Below are 26,310 nucleotides of genomic sequence, written 5' to 3' on the forward strand. Positions count from 1 at the left end.
ATATGGTTAAATTTACAAATATAGAACTGTTTCAGCATTTCATTTAACAACAATGTTTTGAACTGACTTGGAGTCAAAATTTAGTTTGTTTACTTCCACTGCTATCAGTGCTACGGATTTTAAGAGATTTTGAAGTGCCAAAGTCTTACATGGAAAAAAGAAGTTCATTAATATGCTAGGAAATCTACTAACATGAGTCCGTCACATATAAGCACTTTTCAATATCAATTGACAGCAGGGGCATATGCAGAAATTATTTTCAGGAGGGGATATAAGATGTTAAAATTTGAGGACTTTTATAAAATAATGTTGGGTGCATATTGTGAAATTAGAAACACTGAATTAAAATGGAAATAAAAAATATTTAATTAAGACACATCACATCAGCAACAACTATGTCTTTCTGCAGAAACCGACATCACTGGTTTACTTCACAATGCATACCGTCTGGTGTCTTGACTTTCTCCGTCTGAAGTTCTGAATTTGTCACATCACAAATATTTTACCAGTTTGTGTCATCCAATATTCACAAAGCCCTGTGTTGTTGGTCATTCAACTTCCAGCTTAAATGTACCCTTTCTCCACAGGTCCACACTTCCTCTCATTCAACTCTGGCAGTAAAGGTAAGGGTAAACCCCTTCTCTTAAAATCAAAAGACTACATAGGTGTTTTATAATACCCTTTTCATATTTTGCTAATGCCACATGGGAATTACCTGTGAACTGCGATGTATTACAACTGCAGAATATAACAGAGACTGAAGGTGAAATGCAAGATTATGCTCACTGTAATATTTATTAATGGAAGCATCAGCACATTTTAAGCAAATACATAGTTCAAATTAAAAGCAAAACAATGAGCCACCTAAAATCTTCATTTACATGGTTGCCGCAATTAATCACAAGTTCTAAACTTCAACATTTCGGGGGGGCGGGGGGGGGGGCACACATATTATTAATTTTTTAATTCTCTTTTCGGTCTTCTATGGACCACGCTATTTCAACCGCTTTCTCCTGCTATCTTTCACATTTGCCCAGTGTTCCCGCATTTTTCTTCGGTGAGCATCCCTTCGTTTTTCGGTCCACTTCTTGCTGGTTTTCATTCTGTTTTTTTCTGAAAATTCTGTACTTCCCCAAGTTTCTTCTTCAAAGAGTCACGTTCCAAGATGTCCTCATGTGAGATCCCCAGTTCTTGTAAGGTCTTTTTACACCTCTGTGAACCAGATCCCTTTGGTTTTCTTTCCCGCAAAGTAGGCAGAGATTCGACTGGACAATCTTCCGCGACTTATTCGTGTCAAGTGGCCTTAGAAAGAGATTCTTCTTTTGCGTATGGCGTTCGTTATCTTCTCCACGTGCAGATAAGGCTCATCGTTGTGTCGTCTTCTGTACTCTCCTTGTTCTTTGACCGGGCCCAAGATCTTTCTTAAAATCTTCCTCTCTTTGGCTTTCGTTGTTCCGACAGGCCTTTTTTATTCATTGCAAGGCATTCCGATGCATATAGCGCCTCCGGTCGAATGACGGTGCGGTAGTCACTCAGTTTAGCCTTGCATGACGCCAACTGTAGGTGAAGGGATGTATTCACTACTGTGTGTTTCTGTACAGAAGATGAGCCAGAGGAATTAATCAGACCCAACTAAAACTCCTGGCCTGCCCGCGAATCGAGGCCGGAGCCCTCTGAACCGAAGACCGCTATGCTGACCTTTCAGCTAAGTCGATATAATAGAAGCTTGTCGAGGCAGGAAAATATTAAGTGCATGCGTTCCAGAGCATCGAAACAAACAACGAAATTCTCGTTGTCATAATGCCAGACGTCTTTAATTTACATACGGCAGTTTCTTGCAGAACATCCGGTGAAGTGAAAGCAAGAGAATCACAAACGGTGCACAATGACTCATTGCTTCAAAGTACCAGCAGATTAATCAGGTAATATGAGAACGAGAACCGGGTTTTCGGCCCCGTGCTTGTATTACGTGGGAGAGATTTGCCACTTGACAAAGGCTGAGATATTACTTTTAGCAAGCAACCTTCATCATAGCGCTCCATACCGTTACATGAAAACAACAATGACAGCATATTATTTACAATCTGTATAAAAGCATTCAATGACTAAGTTCTCAACTAACGTTGCAACTCCTCTTCGGAGGGTCTGCCTTACAACGGCTGCACCATGCCAGAAATAGCCACATGAATTTTTTTTAAAAAGTTGCACTAATTATCCTCATTTCCACTGCTGTCTGTCTTCTGGATGGTTATATTCTTGATTCTGTGGGCAAGAATTGGAATAAAATAGGATTTCGAAGGCTCTAGCATAGCTGTTCACCAGGCCTGCAAAGCCTTTAAAACCAAAATTAATTCCCTACGTCTTCAATGGATTTCATTCTCATTCTCATGTATTTTTCATTAATAAAGGAGGAACTCTAATCGAGATCGTTGAAAGTGATATCTTTATCAATAATATTTTTGCCTAAAAACATGCCATCATTCCATCAATCATTTTTTACATTTTTGAAATGTCCAACTCGGTGGCTGAATGGTCAGCGTACTGGCCTTCGGTTCAGAGGGTCCCGGGTTCGATTCCCGGCCGGGTCGGGGAATTTAATCTTCATTGGTTAATTCTATTGGCCCGGGAGCTGGGTGTTTGTGCTGTCCCCAACATCCTTGCAACTCACACACTACACATAACACTATCCTCCACCACAAGAACACGCAGTCACCTTCACACGGCAGATGCCGCCCACCCTCATCGGAGGGTCTGCCTTACAAGGGCTGCACTCGGCTAGAAATAGCCACACGAAATTAAAATTAAACTTCTTGAAATTTTCATTCCACTAAATTATGCACACAAAATTAAGCAGGTCACTTGCAAACTGTACTGTATCAAGGTCAAGATCATTTTAGTCAATCAGTCGTTAAGCTCGATAGGAAACTATCGACAACCTTCAATACTCAGACGGTTGGGAGGAGCGGGGATTCGGCTTTTTGGCCTCCAGTTGACGGGTTCGATCCCGACTCAGCGTGGTGATATTTGAAAGTAGGCTAGTCTCGTGTCAGTAGATTACTCGAACGTAAAATAACTCATGCGGGACAAAATTCCGGCACGCTGGCGTCTCCCAAGACCGTAAATATAGTAATTGGAACGTAAAACCAATATAGTTATTAACATTCATTAATATCTTAGCCACCCTATTTAAATCAAAATTAATACAGTTAAGTAAATTCTTCAGGGAGACTTTCGATCAGTTTGATCAGTCTGATATGGACTTGGAGGAAGATTCATCCATCCTACAAAAGTGTCGAATTTAGAGTGAACGCATTTTTGTAAACAGATTGATGTAAACCACCGTCCTGGTCTAGGGGTTAACACGGCAACTTCCTATTCGTTTGACCCGGTTGACTCACAGCTTGTAAAGTGCATGACATAATTCGTTACACTTCTTAATCTACAGTTTCATATTCTGAGTTTATTTTCCATTTAAATGATAGTCACACATTAGATTGAGGGATAACTATTACCTTTAAGACATCGTACTCTGTGACAAATCTTCGATGAGCAGGTAAACACGCGGTATTTAAATGGTAACACGAGCGAACGAGTCAGCCGTCAAGTGAAAGTGCTGCACCTGTGTCGTGCGGGATTGCATCACAGCGCCGTGCCGGGCCGGACACAGAAGATGAGATCTCCATTTCACAATACGCAAAGGAGGTGAAAGCCGTAACCTACTCCTCTCGAGCTGTGCCATAACTCCATCACGGCTTAGATTTTAGCCTTACGTCCTAGGATCCAGTATCGTCAAATGCATGTGAAGTTTGTACGGCAGAAAGGGAAAAAAGGGCCGATTTTCTCTGGGACCCCTTGCATTCTGTCATTTTCATTCAATTAGTAGCTGCCTCAGTGGATGAGAGGTAAAGTATCCAACTCACAATACCAAGTTCGTGGTTTCGACCCTAGGAGAGGAAGTCGACTTCTGAAGAGCGGATAGAAATCGTGAAACTTCAAGTCATAACTGACTTCTGGTAGTGTAATCATTAATCAGCGGCCATCGGACGAAATTAATCATTGGAAACTTTATGAACCGCCCATGAGAGTTTCGTTGCTAAATGGCAGAGCAGTAGGAATATAGGCATTGGCATGCACGCTACCACTGCAGATCAACAACCCGGTAGCGATATCATACGACATAATAATAATAATAATAATAATAATAATAATAATAATAATAATTCTGGACGAATTCTGCGTCAAGAAATGTCTATCTTCCCGCGTGAGTGAGCGTTACATCCAGTTCCTTGGCCACATTTTCAGACGAGACGTAGAGATCACGCGAAGAAGATCACTGGTCTACAACTTCAGATCATATTAAAGAAATGTGAAAACCGCTCGGGAGGGAGACATCTCGGGTTGCAACACGGAAATTATAAGAGTTATGAGGTCACGACGCTCAGTAATGAGCATAACTACTAATGATGATGACGATGATGCAATTACATATTGAGCCTCCGTGCCTCAGGCGGCAGCGCACCGGCCTCTCACCGCTGGGTTCCGAGGTTCAAATTCCAGTCACTCCATGTGAGATTTGTGCTGGACAAAGTGGAGGCAGGACAGGTTTTCCTCCGGTTACTCCGGTTTTCCCTGTCATCTTTCATTCCAGTAACACACTCCAGTATCATTTCATCAGTCATTAATCATTGTCCCCGAGGAGTGCGACAGACTTCGGTAGCCGGCACAGTTCCTAACCTCACCGCTAGATGGAGGCTTCATTAATTCCATTCCTGAGCCAGTCGAATGACCATAAACATTTTCATTTTCATTATACTATATATTAACATATAATAAAATTAATATTTGCGTGGTGTATTTTTGGCACATTTTTCTTTTAGGACCGATACTTTTGTGTAGTACTGTGTGTCCCGAAATAGACATGCTCCTCGTATTTTGTAATTCATCTTAAAATGGTTACAGAAAGACGTTCAGTGACATTTTCAAGAAATTTCCTTCTGTAATATTTGATCGACGTTCTCTTAAAAGAAATGTATGTCATGTGTGAAAATCCTTTCCTCTGGAGCATACCTAATTCTCACCATATTAATAACTTTATCCAACAAAATCAACTGGACAGCATTAATTAGTACATTCTGAGAAAAATGAATTCAAAAATAAACAAATGACTCCTTTGTACTGACATTAAATTGATAAAGATAATTCATATAAAGGGACCATTGTCCATTAGTGGAATATAAAAGTGTCAATTTTCTATAAAGCCGAAAATGGTGATTCCTTTCTCCTGAAACAGAAATGTTACATTTCAAATCGAAAATATAACCTAACAAGAATACAATTTAACCATGAATGGATCTGGGGTCGATCTCCTTGGCTGAATGATCAGCGTTGAGGCCTTCCGTTAAGAGGGTCCCGAGTTCGATTCCTGGCTGGGTCAGGGATTTTAATCGCATCTGATGAATTCTTCTGGCTCGGTAAATGGGTATTTGTATTTGTTCCAACACTCCTTTTCACAGCCAGACAATACATCACACTACCAACCACCACATAACATTACATCCCTCCACACAGGGTTGGCATCAGGAAGGGCATCCGGCCGTAAAACAGGGTTAAATCCACATGTGAGCCACAGTTCACACTGGTCCCTTTTGGTGAACCACACTAAAAATACCACTCATTCATTTTTGATACCTTCGATGGTTGGTTCTTTTCTGCCCAATGCAATATCATTTGATTTCATCAGTCATTAAACATTGAGCCGGAGGAGTGCGACAGGCTTCGGCAGCCGGCTCACTTGAACCATACTTCACAGTCTATAAAGGATGTGGAGATGGAAGCATACATTTATGTCTATGTGACCTTGGCCGAGGACAAAGAGCTCATTTCCCACTCCTCGTTCGTCTGCTGGCGGGGCTGTGTCAAAGCGTTGTTCATTAGGTCTCTCTCCACATACAATTCACCTTTCCTATATTTATTTTTTCAGGAGAAAATCTGAACAGGAATGGACTATACATACCGCTTTAACAGAGTTGGCGATGAGACTGGCGGTCTTGCGGTACGTCTTGGTGAGATAGTGCGCGAACCTCTCATTCTCTGTCTCCTTGGAGCCCAGCTGCATGAATTCTCCTTGTACCAGGTCAGTTACTACCTAAACACATTAATAGAATAAAGTCAGATTAGTGAGATTTTATCGACATGAGGCGTAATTAACGGGTTCACAAAGGGTTCTGAAAATTAATTAGAAAATATTCTGAAGTAGGCTATGTTAGCATTCATTTGGAAGAAATTAACGAATAAAATTTCAACAAGTTCTTTATTTTTTTAGAAGGTACCTGAGATCACCCCTGTGAGACTCACGTTTCTTTTTAATATCTACGCTTCATTCCATAGTTATCTTGCATCATAAATTCAAGCGCATCAAGGCATGAGAAACACACATGCACACAGTTAATCCTCAGCTGGATTTAAAAGCAAAACCCAGGTTCAGAGCATTCATTTTGCATGCGTGTTATTTCATGTTGATATTTTATGCCAATGGCTATTCATTCGAAAACGAATATGTGCATGTGACATGAGATGCATACTGGATGTGAATAGTCATGCAAATGATGTATGCCGTATTTATGCTCTTCATTCTGTGGGTTGTGAGACTAACAATACATAAACATATAATTACATTTAGAAACGAATGGGATAATGATGATCGTTACAAAAACAGACATATGGTACTCCAGTGCTGAAGTCGAATTTGAGAAAGAGGAAACATGGATATGAAGGCCGACAAGGCAGTCAGTCACTTTTGTCCATGAAATCAAAGTACTGCGAAAGTCAGAGGTAGTCTGACCCTGTTTTCTTCTTTTTTAGGTGAAATTTGGTTGATTATAATATAGCCATATATGTGAGTGCATAAACGAATGATATACGATGTATGATACGAAAGATAAGGAGTAGAAGAACGCATACACGCTTGGATAAAACTCAATTCTTAAGACTAGGAAAATGAAAAAAAAAATGTGTATTCCGGAATTTCTAATTCTTCACCTTTTGCTGCAGTTCTATGGAACGAACTTACATTCAGGAGAAAAATGTCCGTTTTTGAAACAGGAATGGGTTACACGTACCGCTTTAACACAGTTGGACGATGCGACTGGCGGACTTGCGATGCGTCCTGAGGCATCAAATAAAAAACCAAAATTAAAGAAAAACTACGACGCTATTCAGTCCAATCACTCTCGCTGCAACGATTTAATTGCAGTTAACGAGCGAATATTTTAGCTAACTTGAAGAACGATACTTCAGCTGTGCTTCAAGGAAGGTTGCACGATACACCAGCAGGGTGCGAAAAGGAGCCTGGTTATACCACAAAATCGGAGATCTTTTCAGAGACAATCAATTTTCATTGATATTTAAGTAAATATTTTACGAAATGTACTTCTTGTTGAGCAAAGTACAACCCTGAAACAAGCAATTACCAACATAGATAATAGCAGACTTCGAGCTGCACAAATACTTGGACAATCATCCAGAAAACACGGAGGGATAAGATCTGTAAGAAAACTCGGCACTCTTTGAGACTGAAACTAAACTGCTAAAACGGTTTGCGGATGTTAGTGGATAGGACACAAGGAGAACAGCTACAGGTCTGGAAAGAGAGAGAGAGAGAGAGAGAGAGAGAAGAAGAAAAAGATGGACGAAGCAAACAGAGCTGAATTTAGCTGAATGGTATCAAAGAATGAATGTACCTGATAGACGAAGACGAAATCATCTGAGGAACGGATGATCTTCATCCTTAATTTTTGTCCAATATGGTATTTCATTTGAGTACCTATCTCTCTCTATGATGATAAGAATTAAGTGAGCTTAACTGCCCACCACCGAGCGAGCTGGTTGCGAGGCTCGGGCCTTGTAACTGCATTCGGGAGGTGGTGGGCTCGAATCCCACTGTCGGCAGCTATGGAAAGGGTTTTCCGCGGTATCTGATTTTCACAAAGGCAAATGCTGAGGCTGTACCTTAAGTAAGGCCACAGCCGCTTCCTTCCCAGTCCTAACCCTGTCCTAAACCACCATTGCTAGAAGACCTGCTTGAGTCGGTGAAACGTAAAACCAATATTAAAAAAATAACTGCCCATCAAATCTAAGAGAAGATTCGTGCCATATTCAGGTTAGTATCTGAAAGTTAAAAAGACGGTGGATTTATAAATAAAGGAACTTCCTACAATTTGATCTCAAGGATGTGAAATATGGCTTCTTGGAGCTCAAAACGTGAAAAATAATCTCCAACAAATGAATCAGCAATACGTGTTCGAAGAACTTGTTCTGTAAACTACAAGAATCTCGTAGTGGAAAGGCAGCAGATACAAAAAAGAACACAACACGACTCTACTGACTGCCATCATTCTTCATGTCACGTTTTAATTGTAGTTAATGAGCTAACTTGGAAGAAAGATAACTGTGTTTTATCAGTGACAGAGACAATTACTGCAGGAGAGAGGTTGGATAATGGCAAGGATGAAAAACGTGTAGCCAGAATAGTGGGTTACAAGGTTTTAAAAATATACAAAAACAAAGATATGGCTACGTCATATGTTAAGTTGTAAACTATAAATTTCAACCCTACACTTGATTTCTCTGCAATTACCATTTATCTTCTTTTCATAATAAGCCGCAGACCACTGCTTTTTCAGAACATACTGTACGATCCGAATACTATTCTTACATCGAACATCCTGAGATCAGCGAAAATAACTTTTTATGGCAGAATACGTATTACAAGTATTTAAGTTCCTCAATAACTCCGCAATTTAATGACATCAAACGAGGGACTCTAATTTTCAATTTTCACACAATCTGTTCAAGGGGAGATATTTCAGTTATAAATCCTTATACTGAAATTGTGTTCTCAATGGATGACAAAATGTTTATTATTTATTTTTCAAGAAACATGTTCCTTATTCCAGTCGCCAATCGTTGTAAACTGTGTCACATACGGTTGGAAAATCTTATGAAATAATCAACTGCAATCGCTGTCTTGGATTAGTGCAAATCTTCGACAACCTTTCCAAGGTTCTAAATAATAAAATCAGCATTAAGATAGGAAATCAACGTTTCCATCTACAGAGTAAATATGTTAGTGTAAGGAACAACTGATTCAAAATCATAACCTAATGATTTAAATTATGCATCCATCAAGGATATATTTTAAGGTATGTACTCAGATAGAAAAAGGATCTACATTCAAAATAGCAGTTCCCTATAGTCATTTAATGTTATTAATTAACTTCTTTCTCGATGACTTCATTCATTAATCTCATTATACAGAACATAAAAACATTGATTTTTATTTTTAAAACTACTTAAATGAGTGTTTTTAAACAAATGTTTTCTAGTTGTGTGCTATATCGTATGTTTCTTCTTCATCCACTGACTACCGAGCTCGATAGCTGCATCGCTTAAGTGCGGCCAGTATCCAGTATTCGAGAGATAGTAGGTTCGAACCCCACTGTCGGCAGCCCTGAAAATGGTTTTCCGTGGTTTCCCATTTTCACAACAGGCAAATGCTGGGGCTGTGCCTTAATTAAGGTCACGGCCGCTTCCTTCCCACTCCTAGCCCTTTCCTGTCCAATCGTCGCCGCAAGACCTATCTGTGTCGGTGCGACGTAAAACAACTAGCAAAAAAACAAAAAATCCACTGACTATCCACTACTGGATGTTGGCGATCATGTATCAGAATTTAATTCCATCAGAGACTGCAAGATGAAGTTTCGCAGGTTTTTCTCAGTGATTTCCAAGACATTTCTATTCTTCCTGCTTTTCTTATGCTCACTAACTGTCCTTTAAGAATTTGTTGAAACCTTTCATTTTAGTCGCATGTTTAAAATTCTTAAGCTCTTAACATCATTTTCACATACATAATTTACAATTATTGTTATTCCCTTGGGAAGAAATTGTTCGTAGTACAAACACCAAGAATATAAAAGTACGCATCATTTTAATATATTCAGTAATTCTAAAAAAAATATTTTTCACCAAGTAAGTGGCTGCGCGGTTTGGATCACGTAACTAACAGCTTTCATTCGGAGACAGTGGGTACGAATATCACCGTCTGCAGCCCTGAAGCTGGTTTTCCGTAGTTTGCCATTTTTCATACCAAACAAATGCTGGGGCTGTGCTTTAATTAAGGCCACGGTCGCTTCCTTCCCAGCCGGACTGAGTAGCTCGGATGGTAGTGTTGGACTTTTGAGCCCAACTTGGCAGGTTCGATACTGACTCTCAGTCCGGTGGTATTTGAAAGTGCTCGGCGTCTCCGAAAACCGTAAAAGTACTTAGTGGGACGTAAAAACATTATTATTATTATTATTATTATTATTATTATTATTATTATTATTATTATTATGTCCGGGTCCATGGCTAAATGGTTAGCGTACTGGCCTTTGGTCACAGGGGTCCCGGGTTCGATTCCCGGCATGGTCAGGAATTTTAACCATAACTTGTTAATTTCGCTGGCACGAGGGTTAGGCGTATGTGTTGTCATCATCATTTCATCCTCATCACGACGCGCAGGTCGCCTACGGGAGTCAAGTCAAAAGACCTGCACCTGGCGAGCCGAACTTGTCCTCGGACACTCCCGGCACTAAACGCCATACGCCATTTAATTTCATTATTATTATTATTATTATTATTATTATTATTATTATTATTATTATTATTATTCCTTACCACTCCCGCCTTTTCCTGTGTCGATGCGACGTAAAGCAAATTGTAAAAATAAAATTGAAAAAAAAATCGAAACATAAAAACGGTCACTATTTTCACTATAAATGATGAAAATTCTGCAATGTATGGAATTCAGAACGTTCAATATACGTAAGTGGATATGGATCATTTTCATGCTTAAAAACAGAAAATAAAAATCATAGAAGAATGATATAGGCGGTTATTTCTTAAAACAACCACCGCCGCCACGTCCACCACCACAATTAGTACTACTGAACATACCATACTGTGGGGTAATACAAATCATGAAGAGAAACTAACAAGGCAACTGAAGAGGTAAAATACAGGACAGGGTTCCTAGTGAATATCATGGCTGTAGTGAGAATGGCAAACTACTTAAGCAGAAACGTATAGTGCGTCATACACACCTACTGTACAAAAGTTACAATATTATTAAGCATTAAATAAACTGAAAACTGATGCCCAACAGCTTTGAATTCAAATGAAAAAAAACTACTTGAAAGTTGTTGTACTGCTGGAAAGAGGGATTTTCATGAGCAGGGTCAATTACAAATTCAATAAGTTGATTTTAAATGTGGTGAAATCTTAACACACTAATTCTTTAGTGGAATGCTTGAAACAAGCTAGCATTAAAAATCACATAACTAGTCTAAGAAAACGACTGAACATTTCGAAAGGAATTGATTTAAAGGCAGATTATAAGACAGGTTAACCTTCAGGACATATCTTTTTCATTTTTGTTCTCGTCCATAGTTGCGGCAATTTTAAAATTGTGTCTACATAGATTTGAGCTGGATTAGAGGCGAAGAAGTAGTCAGAGACCTTTCCTGATGATGTAATAATCAAATAGTTAACCATTCAAAGAATTCTACAGGGATAGAAAGAAATGGAGTCAGAAATGTGTACTATCTTCGGTTAATGTAGTCCAGTTTACGACAAAAACATAAAGAACATGTTGTTACGATCTCTGTATTAACCCTGATGTCCGTGTGTACTGTTGGGCTTAGTCGTTGCGCAGGAGGATTTTTTCTTCCTTTTATCTCGAGGAGATGCAGCAATCAACTTAAGGTAAATATTGACTACTTGTGCCATGGCTGTCTACAGACTGCTGAATAAAATTTACGAGAATATGATTCTAAAAGTGAACTATCTTCCAATATCAAATACAGGAGATGTAGCAATCAACTTAAGGTAAATATTGACTACTTGTGCCATGGCTGTCTACAGACTGCTGAATAAAATTTACGAGAATATGATTCTAAAAGTGAACTATCTTCCAATATCAAATACACAGGAAAAATATTCTAACGTCTTTCTATGAGAAGGTATTCACTGCAGCGTCAATGTAATATTTAAAAGAGTAGTAATACACATACAAAAACGCAAAAGGTATAAATAACATAGAATAAAGTGTATCATTTAAACACTACATTCCCTAAATGTATGCATACAGCATTATTATTATTTCTAAACCTCTTCAGAATTAGACGGGACTGTACTTATCTTTCGGGCATGGTTCTTAAACACACAAATTAGAAAACCTATATTCCACGAAATATAATTCAACAATGAGACAGTGTAATTTTAAAAGGAGACACCCTCTAGTTTCCAAGAGTCAGCGTTCAAGGGCAATGGTATTTGCTTAAAGAAATACATATAAGAGACGGAGACAAATATTAATATGTACTGCAAACACCAAAGCACCCTCACCTTGAAATCTTTCACACCTGCACTAAAACACAAAGACAAAGCCGTCACAAATGTACACATCCTGTGGGGAGTAAACATTCACTACATTTGGCTGATTTCATTTTATGAATTAATTAATGAACTGAAGTTAATGGATGCACAGTATTTAAAACAAGTTAACCTTCTATGTAAGATAATGCCCACGTAGAGCACTTCATATTAATTTACAGATAACATTTGTTAAACAGCAAATATTGATGTCGTTTGTTTTACCGACAAGGAAACACCAAAGCTTACGCTTATTTCAAACATGGCATTAACAAATTTGCAAGAAATTACACGTGTCACAAAAATCGTCTACGAAGCGATTATATTTCATAAAAAATATCTGACTAACGTGAAAGTGACATTCAAACTAATATTTAGCATTCCATTCAAGATCAAGGAGAATGGACATAACCCAGCTTTTTCTACTACCACTTTTCCCACGCCTGTGGGGTCACGGGTGTGAACTGCGTCGCATATGTGGATTTGGCCCTGTTTTACGGTCGGATGCACTTCCTGACTCCAAACGTATGTGGAGGGATGGAATCACTATTGCATGTTTCTGTGGTGTTTTTATGTCTGGTGTGTTGTCTGAATATGAAAAGGAGAGTATTGGGACAAACACAAACTCCCAGCTCCAGACCCAGAAGAATTAATCACATACGGTTAAAATCCCCGACCCGGCCAGGAATCGCACCCGAGACCCTCTGAACCGAAGGCTTCAAAGCTAACCATTTAACCAAGAAGTTGGACAGAATGGACGTAACACAGAATTAGCTGATAATGCATGTGATAATTTGGCTGCTGAACAGCCATCGATGGCGTATGTTTTCAACTTCGTTTACTAACGGACAACAACTGTGAATGCACTTAAAGTATTGATGGAGCAGTAAGTTGAACAGTAATAAGTAGAGTTCTTCAATGCGTAATAAATATCCAAACTCTTGGGCCAGAGGTCAAATCTATATAATTATATAATATGAGAGTTTTGTCTAAACATTGCGCAGAATTAAAACAGAATATTTCTGTAACGGTCGTGTCCACAGAAAGAAGGAAATACAATTTTAATTTCCCCCCACCTCTGTCAGTCTGTCTGTCTACCTGCCTGTATGTATGTACGCGCATCACGAGAACAGAATTTGATGAAAATCGGTATATAACGCGGGGGACTTTTTTTTTCTATTTGCTTTACGTTACACCGACACAGATAGGTCTTATGGCGACGATGAGAGAGGAAAGGCCTAGGAATGGGAAGGAAGCGGTCGTAGCCTTAATTAAGGTACAGCCCCAGCATTTGCCTAGTGTGAAAATGGGAAACCACGGAAAACCATCTTCAAGGCTGCCGAAAGTGGGTTGGAACTCATTATCTCCCGGATGCGAGCTCACAGTTGCGCGCTCCTAACCGCACGGCCAACTCACCCGGTACGTGGGGGACTAAGGCAGCACTTCAGGCACTACACATAACAAACGTTATATAGAATACAATATCCGATCATTTATGCTTTATACAGTTTTACCGTGTCGGCTGTGATAGCAAAGCTATTCAAGAATTTAGACTTCTGTTGCTTGGTCTGTATCAACGCCAAGTCACGAGAAAATGGGCGAACAGAACTTAGTGAAAATTGGTATATAAAGTCAGGGAATAAGGCACTACAGTCTAAGCTATACCTAATTTTATTTAACCTGGGTGAAATGGTAGTTTAGGGGAAGGCCTAAAATTTCATTCTCATATGTATGTTATCTGTTACTATCGATAAATTCTGTATAAGAAAAGTTATATCTTATATAGTTTTACCGTACAGGCTATAACAGAGATATTAATGAAATTGGACTAATGTTCTTTAGTCCATCTCAATGTCGAGCATCGCTAACATGCAAATATTGTTCAACTGGCGATGGAGATGGTTTCTGCCGTGATTGTCTTAAGGTAAAAAACCGCGTGGTCATCAGTCTATATCGACAAAAAGTGCGAAGATGACTATCAAAATGAGAAAAAACGATGAAAGAACGGAATCTTAAAAAACAAAACAAGTGGGGATTACGAAAGGAGGGAGGAGGAACTACTTTTCATTGGATGCCCTAACGCCACAGAGTCGGAAAAAATTAAATGAAAAGGCCAGAGGAGTACCTACCCGATTAAAACGGTCTGCCTGAGTACTGACGTGAAGTAGCATGCAATTCCTCTGGTAGATACATGTTCTGATAACTAATATACGTGACACACTGTGCATCTCTTGCTGGGAATCGGATCTATTTTCTCCATTTATCTCAACAACCAACATGGCCTACTTGAATATATTTTTCACAACCATCCTAATATTTCTGAAAATATTCGTTCTATATAAACAGTGCGTATAACGACAATTATAGAAGAACAACTTTGTAACCTTTTATGTTTCATACACCTTATGAGATATAATAATAATGGTGATATTCGCGAATTTGAAAACCTCATAGGGAAGTCCATCAACGGCGAGCACTGCCGATGGGGCTAGCCTCTATTGTTCAGTCGCCATGGTAATCAACTAGCTAATAATGATGGTGATTGCTGTGAATATTTAAATACACTGTAAATCCGCTTGGTCATTAGCCACTATTGATCAGGAAGACAATTAAGATCACTACCGAAATGAGAAGGAATATGCGATCATTCGGAAAATGAGGGAAAAGGGAATCATACGGGAAGTGGTTGCTCTAATACTACCGAGCTCGAATAAAACAAAATGCGATGGCCTACAACGCCCTAAGTCCGTAAAACTTGTCAACTATAACGTTACATTGACTCATTATTATTAGTTGAGGTGTTATGCCACTTTCCTGCCTCAATTATACAAACAGTAACCCGTCAACGAAGCACTCATTAGACAGAACATTAATGGTCTGACTAAAAAAATAAACGACGCGACGGGGACTAGTACGTCACTTTAAACAAAGCAGATCTCTCGATACTTCAATGGCTAGTTTGCCTGACAATGAATGCAAATGTAGCAACTGTCAGAGCTGTAAGTTACCTGGGATGAGTTGATTAGGCGGTAGAATGCAGAACTTCTGAGCTCAAGTTGGCGGGTTCGATTCTGCCTCAGTCCGGTGGTATTTGAAGGTGCTCAAATACTTCAGCCTCATGTCGGTAGGTTTACCGGTACGTAAACGAACTCTCGAGGACAACTTTCTCGCACCTCGGCATCTCCGAAAACCGTTAAAGGAGTTCGTGGGACGTTGAACCCTTTTTATTTCTTACAATTTGCTTAACGTCGTACCGACACAGATAGGTCTTATAGCGACGATGGGATGGAAAGGCCTAGGAGTGGAAAGGAAGCGGCCGTGACCTTAATTAAGGTACAGCCCCTGCATTTGCTTGGTGTAAAAATGGGAAACCACTGAAAACCATCTTCGGGGCTGGCAACAGTGGGGTTCGAACACATCATCTTCCGGATGCAAGCTCACAGCTGCGCGCCCCTAACCGCACGGCCAACTCTTCCGTTTTAAACCCTTTATTATTATTATTATTATTATTATTATTATTATTATTATTATTATTATTATTATTATTATTATTATTATTATTTGATTCGTTATGCCCAACTAAGGAGCGCGTGTGAACTTATTAGCACAGCTTTTCTTCTTGCCTTCCGAAAATCTCTTCATTCTTTCACTGTGCTTCTTTTTGCGTTCTGTAGCTTGCCTTTTCGGTTGATCAGCAAATCTGTGTTTATGAGATTTCTGAATTTTTTCTGTCTTGCAAGATTCTTCATTTATACAAAAAAATTTCAAGATATTTGCTTATTTCTGTAAGCCAGTTGTGATTTTTTAGAGATACTGCGAGATTTAGTATTTTCTTTTTAGCCTACTGTTATCCATCCTGATCAGGTGACTTTAGAGTTTTTAATCTTGTTTTTCTGATGGTGTCTTGTGTTTTTTTTTTCTGTTACTTGACAGATTTCCTGTAATTTCCTTTTCATCCAAATTATTATTAGTCACCAGGAAAGTCTTTGGATGGTACCCAGTACACATAGTCTACCGGTTGCTCGGAGAAAGACTCGGGAACGTTCTAGGACAGTGCGACTGTGGATCATCGCTGAGAAATTCGCGCCAGCATTCAGGCAGATGCCAGATGGCCACTACCTTGCGAATTATTTTGTTGTTGCGTAATCCTTATGTAGCCCTTTCGATATTTCAACATTTAACGACAGTTTTCATTTCTGATTGCGCTTAATAATAATAATAATAATAATAATAATAATAATAATAATAATAATAACAATAATAATAATGAAAGATGTATGATACAGGAGTAATGCCATCCGAATTCCCAAGAAATTAGTTTAGTATCTCACTCTTGCAAAATTTTAACACGTTTTACATACAGAAGAATGAAACAAGTTTTTTTTTTGCTAGGGGCTTTACGTCGCACCGACACAGATAGGTCTTATGGCGACGATGGGATAGGAAAGGCCTAGGAGTTGGAAAGAAGCGGCCGTGACCTTAATTAAGGTACAGTCCCAGCATTCGCCTGGTGTGAAAATGAGAAACCACGGAAAACCATCTTCAGGGCTGCCGATAGTGGGATTCGAACCTACTATCTCCCGGATGCAAGCTCACAGCCAACTCGCCCGGTGAAACGACAAGTTGAAGCTGAGTTGGGAGGTCAGTTTGTCTTCGGAAGAAATGTGGGAACACGTTAAGAAATCCTGATCTTAGAGAGTCGAATTACGAAAGACAAGTCTGCGTACATGGCATTCGTAGATCTAGAAAAGGCATTTGATAATGTTGATTGGACTAACCTATTGGAGATTCTGAAGGTAAGCGGCTTCAGATACTGAGAAAGAAGAATTATCTACAATCTGTACAAAAATCAGTCTGCAGTGATAAGAATCGAAGGCTATGAAAAAAGAGGCATCAGTACAGAAAGGAGTGAGGCAAGCCTGCAGTTCGTTCTCTCTCCTTTTCAATGTTTATATAGAACAGGGGATAAAGGAAATCAAAGAGGAATTTGGAAATGGAATTACAATTCAAGGAGAGGAAATCAAAATGCGATTTGCCGATGATATTGTTATTCTATCTGAGTCTGCAGAAGATCTGGAGAAATTGTTGAATGGTACGGACACAGTCTTGGGGAAGGAGTACAAGATGGAAATAAATAACTTCAAAACAAAAGTAATGGAGTGCAGCTGAACGAAGTCAGGTGATGCATGAAGTACTAGATTACGAAATTAAGTCTTAAAGGAAGTAGATGAATATCGTTACTTGGGTAGTAGAATAAGTAAAGATGGCAGAAGTAAGGAGGACATAAAATGCAGACTAACATAAGCAATGAAGCATAAGAAAATAAATTTGCTCGCCTAGGACATTGATATAGCAATCAGAAAGACGTTTTTGAAGGCTTTGCTCTGGAGAGTGGCACTGTATGTAAGTGAAACATTGACGATAACTAGCTCAGAAAGAAAGAGAGTAGAAGCTTTTGAAATGCGGTGCTACAGAAGAACGCTCAAGGTGAGATGGGTAGATCGAATCACGAATGAACAGCACATCGAATTGGCGAGAGAAGAACGAGTTGGCAAAATTTGACCAGAAGAAAAAATAGAATGATAGGACATATCTTAAAACTTGTTCAGTTAGGTATTTGAGGGAAGTGTTGGCGTTAAAATAAGCAGTGGTAGACCAACGTATGAATATAACAAACAGATTAGACCAGATGTAGGATGTAGTAGTTACGTAGAAATGAAAAGGTTGGCACAGGATAGGGTGGCATGGCTGCATCAAGCCAGCCCGTGGACGAATGACCCAACATACACAATAATAATCTATGTATTTACATCGCTATAGTTTCAGTTAGACTATTTTTTTTTTTTTGCTAGGGGCTTTACGTCGCACCGACACAGATAAGTCTTATGGCGACGATGGAATAGGGAAGGCCTAGGAGTTGGAAGGAAGCGGCCGTGGCCTTAATTAAGGTACAGCCCCAGCATTTGCCTGGTGTGAAAATGGGAAACCACGGAAAACCATCTTCAGGGCTGCCGATAGTGGGATTCGAACCTACTATCTCCCGGATGCAAGCTCACAGCCGCGCGCCTCTACGCGCACGGCCAACTCGCCCGGTAGTTAGACTATTATTCCTACTATTTTATAGTTAGAACTTAGTGTATTTATCAGTTAGTACCTTACTTGCTTTATTGTCGGAAAGTCCTAGTGTACTACACAGTATTTCTTTCCTCTGATTTATAATATATTTATTCAAATAATACGCTATTTTATTTCTGTTGACACCGAAAGCCATAAAAGTAGTTAGTGGGAAGCCAATATAATTATTTATTTCCGTTGATATTTTCATATTGTTTCATATTTCTGATAAGCAATTAAAATAATAAAAATAATGGCTGAGGGAGTCGGGTATAGGGGGCGTAGAAGTGAGCTGGCATTAAGGAGTACGAGGTAAGAGAACAAGTGTGAGGGAGATGATTAGGTTTTTAACGGAGGACAGGAATGAACGAAGGTCTCCCTCAATCACGGCACGTTAAATTGGCAAGAGGGCGGGGAAGGAAGGAGAGACGTTTTGGAAGGCAGGTGGGCTAATGTTTTAAGGGGAAGGAAAATTAGGGCTAAGGGTTCTCATTAGGGAATGAGTTCAGGAGCAGTGTCGGTGACGAATCTGCACGAGTCACTGCAGGCAGAACAGCAGAAGGTAGAGTTACACAAGACGGACGAGGCAAGAGGAAGGGGAACCATAGGAAAGGGAAACGTAGGATATAAGATAGGAAGACGGAGGTGGAACAGGTTCATGAGAGAGAGAGAAGAGAGGATGAAGAAGGTTCTGTAGCCGTAAGGAAAGTTAAAGGAGACCAGGAAAGGAGCAGTGACAAATATGCCATACATGCGATTGATGTGTTACATCCCTTGTATTTTCAACGAAAAATAAATATTAATTTTTCATATTTTAATGGAAGTTATCCTACATAAAATTCAAACACACAGTTATCGATATTCGGAGATGGACGAAACGAGCGTCGCTGGCTAGTGGCTGCCACTAATTGCCAAACTACTCCAGAGATGGCAGCTCGAGCACTGGACCATTGTTGTTTGTTTATCTCTTTCGTGGGGTTGGAATGCGGAACGAACAGCCACATCCGTCAAGAGGGCGGTACAAGGTGCAATCCTGTAGGTTTTCGCGCGTGGACGGGATTTATTTGATATTTCGTGAAATACTGGAATTCTTGCTTGTGAGTGGTTCTTTTCTTGTGCTATTTATGATGGTATATGACATATGTGTGTTGTTGTGATATAAATTATTCAGTTCCGTGTGCTTGTGGTGAAAATATCAAACAAAGAAAATGCGGGAATGATGCGATTTTGAAATGACATCACACCGACCAGAGAATATTTCATCAGCCATGGGTGCAGGAGCTCCAGGGTCACGCACAATCCGAAACGAATTCTAACCATTGGGAAATTGAACGATTATTAAGAGAACCATTTAGCATACTTTCTTTTATGGAGAAAAGCAGAATTATAAATGAAGGACAGCCGCGTCTAACTCTGAATGTAACTACACAACTTAAGATGTGTGTACGTCATTTCAACAAAAATATTTATGAAACAGACCATTGGATTAGTAGATGTGAGATCTTAAATAAACTTTTCTGTTGACTTTGTTTGTTGTTTTCTCTTGAAACATGTGTTTGGAATGACGGTCCGTTTGCGTTCATGTTTGCAATTTTTTTTTTCCGGTTACATCCCCTAAACCAGAAGTCAGGAGTCGCCACTGGAAAGGAGGGATCTAATGAGGTGGGTGGGGCTGAGGCTCTGATCATGGGCGACTCTATTATTAGTCATGTGGGAAAAGAGCCTAGGGGAAAGGGAAGAATGATAAGATTGTTATCCAGTAATTACGTCAAGTCAGATCTTGAGGAAAGTGGAAGGGAAGTAAGAGGGTAAGGAAAAGGGTGTCCAACTATCTTAGCGGTATATTCCGAGCTGTCAGTGGAGAGAGGCGTGGAATGGCATTAGTAGACGAATAAGCTTGAGTGGAGCTTCTAAATGTAGTGAAGATCATATTATGATAAAGTAGGAATTAAAGAGGACAAATCGGGGCAAATATTCACTTCTAGGAAGGGGAATTATGGATTCTAGTAATTTATCAAGGGAAATGGTCGACAAATTTCGAAGTTCTCACAGATCATTTAAGAAAGGACTGGATTGATAGGGCATCTGCAATTGGCGCGACAGTCCTAAATGAAGCTCACTGTAGAGAGGTGACAAACATTTTGACGTTCATACAGAGGTCACTCCAAAAACAGGCGTAGGGTAATAACTTACGCTACAATTGGTTTTGAATAAGCAGCGTTTGTGAACGATGAAGGAATGTAATACTGTATATGACCCAAGAATTCCCTACTTCAAGGAAATGGACAACCTGGGAAATATGCGTGTAATCGGCTTCCTTATTATTACAAGAGTTGCAGTTTGGACATCATTTAAGTCGCCACAACTACGAAGTACTACTGAGCTTCCCAGGTGACATCGTCCCTCTTGTCCTTCAGAGGTCACGTCAGATTTTATTTCACGATCTGAGTGTTCATGTCACTGACCTATGCACACTTGATTTCTCGTACATTTAGATAATTCACTTACCATTATTATAGCAATACTATAGGAGAGTATACTGAGTCGGTAGAATGGTCAGCGTACTGGCCTTCGGTTCAGAGAATCCCGGGTTCGATTCTCGCCGGGTCGGGGATTTTAATCACTTCTGATTAATTCTTCTGGCTCGGGGACTGGGTGTTTGTGTCCGTCCCAACACTCTACTCTTCATATTCAGACAATATACCACACTACCAACCACCTCCATATAGGGTCAGCGTCAGGAAGGGCATCCGGTCGTAAAACAGGGCCAAATCCTCATGTGCGACGCAGTTCGCACCCGTCGACCCCACAGGTGTGGGGAAAAAGCGGTAGGAAAAGAAGAATAAGTATACTGAGTCGGTAGAGCTACCTGAGAGAGGCAGTAGTGTATGTGTATGTATTTAAGATGTAAACTGCATGCATGTCATGTTATTTTAACTGTAACTAGAAAGCACTGATATTATAAACCTTGTTAAATACGAAAGGTAATTTTTCAGAATATTTTATGGATACTGGAGAGGAAACTTCAATCAATGCTATTTGCTTTATGTCCCACTAACTACTTTTACGGTTTTCGGAGATGCCGAAGTGCCGGAATTTAGTCCTGTAGGAATTCTTTTACGTGGCAGTAAATGTACCGACACGAGGCCGACCTATTTGAGCACCCTTAAATACCACCGGGCTGAGTCAGGATAGAACCTGCAAGTTGGGGTCAGAAGACCAGCGCCTCAACCATATGAGCCACTCAGCCCGACAGAGGAAACTTCAGAAGCAGGTACAGGCTCTATGATTATTCATCACAACCTAATCGATTGTATCCGAGCTTTAGGTTTTCAGGTTTTACCAGTAGTTCCTCCACCGGTTAGGAGCATAAACACACCAAGATATTTAAGACACCAGTTTTGCGGCTGGGAGAATCGAGATTGTAATTCCAGTTTTGACAATTATGTCTCATTGCTTTCTAGCGACCCCTGGTGTATTCCGCCTACACACGGTAAATATCAAAGTAAATATACAGGGTGGTCGGAAACAATGTAAACCGAGCATATGTACTTCAGAGGGTTGGTTATACTGACAAATAATTGGAAGAAAATAATTCGATATCTTAAACCGTTGTCACTTTACCAGCTGCTGAAGTTAGCCAATCAGATCGCTCCGCGGGCGAAAAAAAATGGACTTTCCGAGGCGGTGATGCTAAATCTGCGCGTGGCTTCTTAAGACCGCTCGAGAGCACCAATCGAAGAGGAAAACTTTGCCAGGGGAGGTATTTGAACACGGACCTCCTGGTTGAAACACACGGTGTGTTTGTGTTTGATGCTGATTTCTCGGTATGGCTTTCAAGCCAATCTTGAGCCATGTTCAACTTTAGCAACATCGCCTCTTAAAGCCCATTTGAATTCGCCCGCGCAGCGATCTGATTGGCTAACTTCCGTAGCTGTTAAAATGACAACGGCACGGGATATCGATTTTTTTTGAAATTACATATCAGTATGACCAACACACTAACGCTGATATAACCACTTCGCGTTGTTTCCGACCACCCTGTAGACAAGCATATCCTTGTCTACATCAATCTTACCCCATGTGCCTGAGGTCAAAATAAAGGTAAAACCCATCTATCTGTGTAAAGCAAATGGTAAAAGTTGAGACCATCTCCATTCTTCAAAGTGCGATCCAGAATGCCTCAAGACAAAATGGATGCTCATGTTATCGGAATCTATTTTCAAAATGTTAACATATTAATCATCTGCTCTAAATTATTGACATTTCATGTAGTGGTAGAAGAGAAGAGAACACAGAGTTAGCGAGTGAGCATATTGCAGATTGCTAAGCTATGATTTCTGAATTATTAATACTATAATTCAAACAAACACGAATCCATCCGGCTGTACATCAAATGGGCGATTAGTAGTAAATGAGTGCCGAGGACGTAAGCAGAGTAGATCTATAGATTATTTACGGCGATCACAGCATACGCATGGTACAGAAAAGAAAAAACCTACTATAGGCTACTATGTTTATATACTTAATCTCTTGCTCATCTTCATCTTCTTATTATTATCAACTTCAGACATATTATTTACTTCAGCTCATCTCGATCTTCAATTCTCGTCCAGTTCTGGTTTGCTTGTACAGTTCAGGCTGTTTTCTTGCTTCCTTCGCGTTGCACCGGCTACATATTCTTCCCTCTACGTGACTGTACAAATAAGTAAGGTGCATTCGAGTAAGAGCAGGCGGCAAGTAAGAAAGGATTCCTTCTTTGAAACAACACACATGGAAATGGACACGTGTCGTGCCCATCCCAGGTCAGCTCACCTGACTCAGGGTCATTGTGACGTCATCATTCCTTAGCCGGGCGATCATCATGGACGCTACCGCCAGAATGAAGTCCCCCGCCATGGCCACCTGGAATACAAGGAAATATGCTATTAAATTAAAAGATTAAATAAATAAATAAATAAATAAATAAATAAATAAATAAATAAATAAATAAATAAATAAATAAATATTAAATAAATAACGGCAATGATTATAAAGTAAAGCAACTGAAATACAACGGGCTCTAGGGAAAAATATTTTTGGCAATTTCTTTAACTGAAAACTGAAATTTGTGCAAGTGGTTTCCTAGTAGGGAGAGAGGTGTGGATCCCCTTTCGAACATTTTTTTTTTTGTGTTGAAGTAAATTACATGATTTTATGACTTTACTGTTTCTTAGCTTTCTCTTTTTTTTTTTGCTATTTTGTTTTACGTCGCACCGACACAGATATGTCTTATGGCGACGATGGGAGAGGAAAGGCCTAGGAAGTGGAAGGAAGCGGCCGTGGCCTTAATTAAGGTACAGCCCCGGCATTCGCCTGGTGTGAAAATGGGAAACCACGGAAAACCATCTTCAGGGCTGCCGACAGTGGGGCTCGAACCCACTCTCTCCGAATACTGGATTCTGGCCGCACTTAAGCGACTGCAGCTATCGAGCTCGGTCTTAGCTCTTTAAACTGGGATGCATGTAAACGACATCCTTCTCTAAGCACAGTTCAAACCATAGTGGCTAAAGTAATTCCTCGTGTTACGTTGCAATCACGTGATATTATGTTACAAATATCTGATGGTACATCACTTGACATGGACTTCATGAGGCTCGGTTCCGCTGTCTACTGACAACAGAAGGAGTGCTTCTAGCAGCTTTTTCCCCATCCGTCATTATCGATTACAATTTTACGTTTTGACACAAAACGTCACCAGTTTCGCGGGACGGGAAATCGGGCGAAAAAAGGCCTCAACTCTATATCTTTAACGGATAAAGAGATTTTCACACTTTTTCGACGTTTTTTTTAAGAAACTCGCCATTTTAAGACATGTTGTGGAATCCAAAAGCAACATCTTTCCAATGGCATGCAAATGGTTAAGATCGGCCAGGCAGAACTGCTCCTCCTGTGGGTGGGGGCGGTAGAATAACACTCACGATACCCCCCGCCTGTCGTAACAGGCATTTAAAAGGGGCCCCAGAGGCTCTGAACTTTGGAGCGTGGGTTGGCGACCACGGGGTCCTCAACTGAGTCCTGACATTGCTTCCACTTACTTGTGCCAGGCTCCTCACTGTCATCTATCCTATCCGACCTCTCTTGGTCAACTCTTGCTCTTTTCCGACACCGACGGTATTGGGTTTGCTAGGGCTAGGGAGTCTTTCATTCTTCACGCCCTTCGTGGCCCTTGTCTTCCTTTGGCCGATACCTTCATTTTTCGAAGTGTCGGACCCCTTCCATTTTTTCTCTCTGATTAGTGTTATATAGAGGATGGTTGCTCAGTTGTACTTCCTCTTAAAACAATAATAACCACCACCTCCAGGCAGAACTGCAGAAATAAGTGTTAAAGCATGAAGCCTTATATGTATTAACTGAAGAGTTTTTTAGTCTGCCAAGTCCGAGGAAACAAAACTGTTACATGAGGATACGTTTTTTATGCTAGTGTTTTAACGTCACACTAACTTTCGGCAACGAAGTGATAGGGAAGGGCTAGGACTGGGAAGGAAGTGGTTGTGGTATTACAGACTGAGCTGATCATTGCCACCAGGGTGATATAATAAATCTAAATCACTGCTAATACTTTTTCCTATCTTCAACATTGTATCTATAGATATACAGAACTAGATATGTTCTATCATACACAAGTAGGTAGCACAGGTTCAAAACTGTTTTCCTCCAGGGCAGAAATATAATAAATGAAAGAAGCGCAAGTGAATTCATACTCTGATTTATCAACCTCGCTAATCGGATTAATATAGAGTCTTACAACCCATATCGGAGATAAAGAGCGTATTTTTCCAGACCTTTTTCCAATCACTTGTGATCGGCATTACATGTGGTTTAAGCCCAGTTTTACGGTCCGATGCCTTTCCTGACCCCAATCCTACAGTATGTGGTTTCTGTGGTGGTAGGTTGTGTGATGTGTTGCATGTGAATGATAATGTTATTAATATGAACACGCATATCCAGAACTAGAGCCAGAGAAATTAACCAGACGCTGCCAAAACCCCATCCATGTCAGGAATTGAACCCGGGGCGTATGAACGAAAGGCCACTACGGTGATGACTATTCAGCCAAGGAGCCGGAAAACAGAGGTGAAAGACAGACTTACCGAATTTTTAAATAACTGTTATTTTTCTGATTATGATAGCTGGTGTAAAAGTATGGTTCCTTGACTGAACGGTGGGCGTAGTGGCCTTCGGTTCAGAGGGTCTCGGGTTCGAATCCCAGCCGGGCGAAGGACTTAAGCACGTTTTGTTAATTCCCTTAGCTCGGTGACTGGATTGGTGTCTCATTACACATTTACACACAACACACTACACTGTCAACCATCATAGAAATACGTAATACAGTAGTAGAATACATCCCTCCGTATAGCGACGGCGTCAAGAAGGGCATCTGTTAAACTGGGACAAGTTTACATGTGTTACACATATCGCATCTGTAACAATGGGAGGATGTGAGAAAAGCGGCAAAGAAGAAAAAATGACTGGTGAAAAAACGTAATTATGACAAGCTTTATGGAAGAAATTAATGTTGATTTAATCGAGGTCATCAGCCCCTTTATGGAAAAGAGTTGTTCACCGATGCAGTGATAAACTTAGCTTTCTTTGTTTACATTAGAGCAAAAATCAAAGTCAATGAAGGCATGTCAATCATTAGCTTCTGGAGTCACTGTAACAGCAGACTAATAAAGCCTTAAACTA

The 26,310-nt window shown here is 40.1% G+C and overlaps 1 protein-coding gene across 1 annotated transcript in view; it reads right to left on the bottom strand.

Annotated features, from left to right (window-relative positions):
* The window catches only part of qless (decaprenyl diphosphate synthase subunit 1 qless), a 402,352-nt gene that overhangs the window by 7,458 nt on the left and 368,584 nt on the right, over nt 1-26,310 (bottom strand). Inside the window, exons 5-6 of the mRNA XM_067158521.2 lie at nt 23,398-23,487; nt 6,014-6,145 (exon numbers count right to left, since the gene is read on the bottom strand). Of these exons, the coding sequence (XP_067014622.2) occupies nt 6,014-6,145; nt 23,398-23,487 (222 nt within the window). The remainder of the gene's footprint in view (nt 1-6,013; nt 6,146-23,397; nt 23,488-26,310) is intronic.

This window comes from Anabrus simplex, chromosome 1, assembly GCF_040414725.1.
Source record: "Anabrus simplex isolate iqAnaSimp1 chromosome 1, ASM4041472v1, whole genome shotgun sequence".
Lineage (NCBI taxonomy): Eukaryota > Metazoa > Arthropoda > Insecta > Orthoptera > Tettigoniidae > Anabrus > Anabrus simplex.